The 5,301-nt window shown below is 52.6% G+C and overlaps 1 protein-coding gene across 1 annotated transcript in view; it reads left to right on the top strand.

Annotated features, from left to right (window-relative positions):
- Positions 1-1,299: 1,299 nt before the first annotated feature.
- Positions 1,300-5,301, top strand: part of GUSB (glucuronidase, beta) — an 11,256-nt gene continuing 7,254 nt past the window's right edge. Inside the window, exons 1-6 of the mRNA XM_009993301.1 lie at positions 1,300-1,308; positions 1,647-1,835; positions 2,224-2,405; positions 2,906-3,048; positions 3,547-3,734; positions 4,658-4,810. Coding sequence (XP_009991603.1) covers positions 1,300-1,308; positions 1,647-1,835; positions 2,224-2,405; positions 2,906-3,048; positions 3,547-3,734; positions 4,658-4,810 — 864 coding nt within the window. The remainder of the gene's footprint in view (positions 1,309-1,646; positions 1,836-2,223; positions 2,406-2,905; positions 3,049-3,546; positions 3,735-4,657; positions 4,811-5,301) is intronic.

The raw sequence follows: 5,301 nt of genomic DNA, 5'->3' as shown, positions 1-5,301 counted from the left end.
CCCCCCCTCCCCCTCGCCCCTCTCCCTGCCGCCCCTCTCCCTCATCCCCTCTCCCTCGTCCCTCTCCCTCTCGTCCCTCTCCCTGCAGCCCCTCTCCCTCATCCCCCTCCCTGCAGCCCCTCTCCCTGCAGCCCCTCTCCCTCGGCAGCTGCTCTTTGCTCCCTGCCCTGCCGCTGCCAAATTCCCGAGGGAGCAGTGGTCTCTGCTCAGCAGCCCCTTCTGCTCAGGAGCCAGAAAGCACCTGCACGAGCCACAGCCACCTTTGCTGCTGTAAAAGCCTCTCTGCTGCAAGAGGTACCCCGGCCTTGCACAAGATTTACCCGCCAGCAGCAGCGTAGGATGAATCCATGCCTGGAAAGGGCATACCTGGATTATTGATTCCAAAGTTCTCCAAGTTCTAGTGGAACTGAAATCCATTATGAAACTAACACCACTGCATAAAATAAGTGATGCATTCATGCATACTAGGTATGCCTCCATCATTTCTGCTTTAGGCATTTTTTGTGGCCAGACTGTGGAAGGAGCACAGGAGGACACTGTGCAGCTGGAAGTTTAAGTCAAGAGGCAGTGAGAAGAGAGGGATCCTGGACTGTGCTCCCCTCACGGGGGCTGATACATGCATGCTCAATCTACTTTGGACATCAGAGAATCTCCTTAAGGAGACACACGTGGCCATCCCACTCAAAAGTTATGCTGTATCAGCTGCTAGGAAATCCACTTCACCATCCAGGGATTCTCCTGCTAGGATTTTCTGCTGTCTAGTAAAGACACTGAGCCTCTGCAGCGCTGGTGCCGCTCAGTGCTGAGGCTGCAAAACAAGATGCTCAGCCTGGGCAACCAGACCTTCCTGCTCTCCATGGACAGGCTTCTGTAGGAAAGGGGAAGTGCCACAGTAGGAAAGGGAAGTGCTCCAGCAGTGCTCGTTTATGCAACATCACAAGTGCAGCGGCCACTAAAAACGAGCAGCTCTATTTTGCAATAACAGCCCATTCCCCCCTTGTGCAGTGTGTGTTCCCACACTGTCCAGAACCCTTATATTGCCTGTATCATAATCCTAAGGAATCTGTGTTGTTTTCAGGGAGTGAGAAAGACTGAACTCATTCCAAGCAATCTCCACAGACCTTCCCTGAGGGATCTGGCCCAAAACATCCTTGACTCTTGCTGCTCTTCCACTGCAGCTCTTGGCCTGACAAGCAGCACCTGTGCCACAAACTGTCCCCTCAACACCAGCCCCACACTCCAAACAGCCAGAGCTGTGCAGGAAAAACTACAGCTTGTGGAAAGTCCCAGGCTGAAACAATGACCAGAGTGGGGTTTTTTATCCCTCTCACTTCTCTAATTTCACAGTACCAAAGCCATTAATAAAAGCACTTCCTTACCAGAAATCAGGAGGGGGAAAAGACATGAGCATCTTCTTCCTGTAGGAACAGGCTTCTGGGCCTGGTATCAAATAGGACTTGTATTAAACCTGAGACAGACCACACCAGTTTCTAAATAGATGTTCCCGAGTATTCTTACTTGGCAAAGGGATTGTAAGGCAGTCAGTGGAAGGGAACACCTCCAGCAGTACAGGTTGGACAGCCAAGATAGTAAAAATTCTGTTTTAAAATTACCTGTTCCTTCCCTTTCTGTGCAATTCCTGCCAGACTGGCCCTGTGATTGACATGCCCGTGCCTGCCAGCTTCAACGACCTCACGCAGGACCCCAGCCTGGAGAACTACATTGGCTGGGTGTGGTATGAGAAGGAGGTGCTGCTGCCCCCCCGCTGGCTCCAGGGTGACCCCCCCAGCAGGGTGCTGCTCCGTTTCGGCAGTGCCCATTACTACGCCATGGTGGTACGTTGCATGGGTTGTTGTCCATGTGTTCCCACAGTTACCCTGTGCTAAGATCTGTCTCATGCCTCATCCTGGTTCTTCCTCCAGCAAACGACTCGGCCTTGTTTCCCAGATCTCTCTTCTCTCATCCTCCAGTATCAGGACTAGTAGTTAAAACGTTTCCTTGCCCAAAACAGTATCTCACAGTGATACTTGCTTGTACATGCCCCACCCCTAGGTCGCAGCAAGGGAAGGGCTGCTAGATTGATCCCTCCAAGAGCAAAAGCCCAGGATAAGGTTCAGTGTTACTGGAAATCCCGACAGCCCTTTGCTGGGCTTTTTCCATCCTCCCTGCTGTGCTTGCCACAGAAACCCTCCCTCTTGGACTTACGGCTGTCTCCTCCTGCAGTGGGTCAATGGAGTGCCAGTGGTGGAGCACGAAGGGGGTCACCTCCCTTTTGAAGCAGATATAAGCAGCATCGTCCAGGGCAGCCCGGGGGTCCCTTGCCGCGTCACTGTTGCCCTCAACAACACCCTGACACCCCACACGCTGCCTCCGGGGTCCATTCAGTACATGAGTGACAAAACAAGGTGAGTTGCTAAAGGGCTGTACAGGAGCTTATCCCAGGGATGAGAGGATGGGAATTCATTCAGCTGCTGGTTCATAAGACCCTCTGAGCAACGCAGGAGTTGTGTTGATGCCAACCCTCCAGTCGAGCAGGCAGGAGTTTAAGCTCTGGTGTTACGAGGAGTCTGCCCTGAGTTACTGCACCTGTTCTGTACTCTGGGATTAAGTGATCTGCCAAGCTGAAACAATGAGATTGGGCAAGCTTGAATTCAGCTGGAAACTGCAAGTACCAGCTCTCTTGAAGGACCAAAGCCATGCAGGGTGCCAGATGGTTGTTACCTGGTAGTCTCCTTCAGTGGAGCAGCAGCAGCACTAGAGACAGATCCATCCTGCTGTAAAGACTATTTTACCAGCTATAATCTATTTTTACATGACTATTTTATGTTGCCAGCTCCCACATGCTGCCTTCAGTTCTTGTGTAATGAAACATAATATAGCCATTTCTCCTGTCTTGCTCACTTAGGTATCCCAAGAACTATTTTGTACAGAACACCAGGTTTGATTTCTTTAATTATGCTGGAATCCATCGCCCGGTTGTGCTTTACACCACTCCTTCTGTCTACATAGATGATATTACTGTGACAACCACTTCATCAGAGAGTGTTGGTAGGTCCAGAGCAAATGTAGCAGCTCAGGCTCCAAATGGAGATGACAAGGGCAGCAGAGAAAATAACCTGCAAAAGTCCAATTGAATTTGTTCTGTAGTGAATTTGTCTTGCCCCTGATCTGATCTGTTGTGCAGCTCAGCAGCTGCAAGAATATGGTAAAGAGTTCAGAAGCAATAAGAAAAAAAATGTTTGCAAGAGACTTGTTAAAGTGAAAGGATGACCAGGTGTCTCTCAAAGTAGAATTTCTCAGTAGGGGCAGTATTCCTGCCACTTAAAGCAGGATTATCTCTAAGGAAGAGAGTTGTGTGATACACAAATCTTGATGGAAAGTTCTGGAACTCAGGTCATGCTTCTTACATTGAATTCCTGCCAGTCTGTTGTTCTGCGTCTCCCTTAAATTTTTTAATGCTGCTGTACATGAAAACCCCCAACATTTGAAGCATGCACTTTCCCTTTCATGCCAGTTTCTGATTGTCTTTTGTTTCCTTTGACCCAGCAATGGTGCAGTATCAGGTGGTGGTCGTGGGCAGCAACCTCTACTCCTTGTCCCTGAGTTTACGTGACCAAGAAGGGAAAGTGGTTGCTACAGGTGATGGGCCAGCTGGAGAGCTGAAAGTCCTGAACCCAAATCTTTGGTGGCCTTACCTGATGCACGAGAACCCTGGGTACCGCTACTCCTTGGAGGTAACACTGATGTTCCTTCCTTCCTGTGTGTGTTCCCTTGGACTGTCTAATAGGGTTAAGGAGCTGCCATATGGCCCATCTTCTGTACTCATTTTCTACCCCAGATCCTGTTCACATGACCCCAGAGTGGCATTGTTAATTATGCAGTAATAAAATCAAACTTTGCCAGCTTCCTGCATGATAAACTGAAAGGCCTGTCACTGAGGACAGGGGCACTGCAGGCGTGTGCTGAGGGGCTTGCCCTTCATGTTTAGGGCCCAATCCATTCCTTGCAAAAGGACCATTTGAGACAAAACAGGGAAGGAAACATCATGAAGGCTGAGAGCAGTCTCTGAGGAGCAGGCTGCTAACCTCTCAGCATGCTTTGCCATGCAATGAGCTTTCTTTCCACTCTGCCAGACGAGTTCATCTTCAATAGCACGAGCCTGGAGGACTCTGTGAGTTAAGGATGAGTAGCAACATTCAGATGCAGAAATGAGGACAGATGAGCTGCTGTGGGTTTCCAGATGCTTGTGTCTGTATCCCTCATGAGCAGATGACATTTCAGTCTTTGCCAGGCATCAAGGTGCAGGGCAGCAGAGGTACATGAGGTACCCCTGCCTTGCCTGTGAGAATTAAATGGCCCAGATGAGTATGGGGAAAAGAAACTGAAGCTTTTAGGGTGATCAAGCCCCCAGAAGGGACATCCAGGCTTCATTCTTCATCTTCATTCTTCAGCTTCCCCAGCCTGGATTTCTATTTTCTGTTCAGTCAGATGTAGCTTCTTCCCCCAGGAGGCACAGGAGGCACAGGCACCGGCTGCAGCAGCCGTGAGGAGCAGGCAGGGCTGGGCTGGCAGGACAGGCCTTGGGCAGCAGGGAGGGAGGACAGGCCTTCCTTGCAAAGCCCAGCACGTCTCTTACATCTCCCTTCTGGACACGCAGGTGAAGATGCAGGCGCAGGCGGCCGGGGCGCTGCTGGAGGACGTGTACACGCTCCCGGTCGGCATCCGCACGGTCCATGTCACCAGCAGGCAGTTCCTCATCAACGGCAGCCCCTTCTACTTCCACGGCGTCAACAAGCACGAAGACGCGGACGTGAGTGTTTGGCGCTGGGGCACCTGGTGGTGCCTCGTTTTGTGCCCCGGGGCAGCGCCCGCTCCTTTCTGCCCTCTGCACCCAAACTGCCCCTTCCTGACACGCTCCTCCCGGGCCGGGAGCTGCGGGGTGAACTTCTTGCCTCACAACATCCCTCTCGGGACGGGCAAGCCCGGCGCTGCTGGCAGAGGAGCTGGACAAGCTCCGGGCCGTGGTTGTGTGTCAGAAACACCTGCCCTTGTTCTGCGCCCCGCGCGACGTCCGACCCGCGGGGCAGCCCGGGCTGCGGGCGGGGTGGGAATGGTGCGGGGTGGGAATGGTGCGGGGCTGGGAATGGTGCCTCGGGGTGGGAATGGTGCGGGGCTGGGAATGGTGCGGGGTGGGAATGGTGCCTCGGGGTGGGAATGGTGCGGGGCTGGGAATGGTGCAGGGTGGGAATGGTGGGGGGCTGGGGATGGTGCGGGGGGGGGATGGGGCGCGGGTGGGAATGG

The sequence above is a fragment of the Chaetura pelagica genome, unplaced genomic scaffold (genome assembly GCF_000747805.2).
Source record: "Chaetura pelagica isolate M959 unplaced genomic scaffold, ChaPel_1.0 scaffold193, whole genome shotgun sequence".
NCBI classification, from domain to species: domain Eukaryota; kingdom Metazoa; phylum Chordata; class Aves; order Apodiformes; family Apodidae; genus Chaetura; species Chaetura pelagica.
This window is presented reverse-complemented; position numbering and strand designations above follow the sequence as displayed.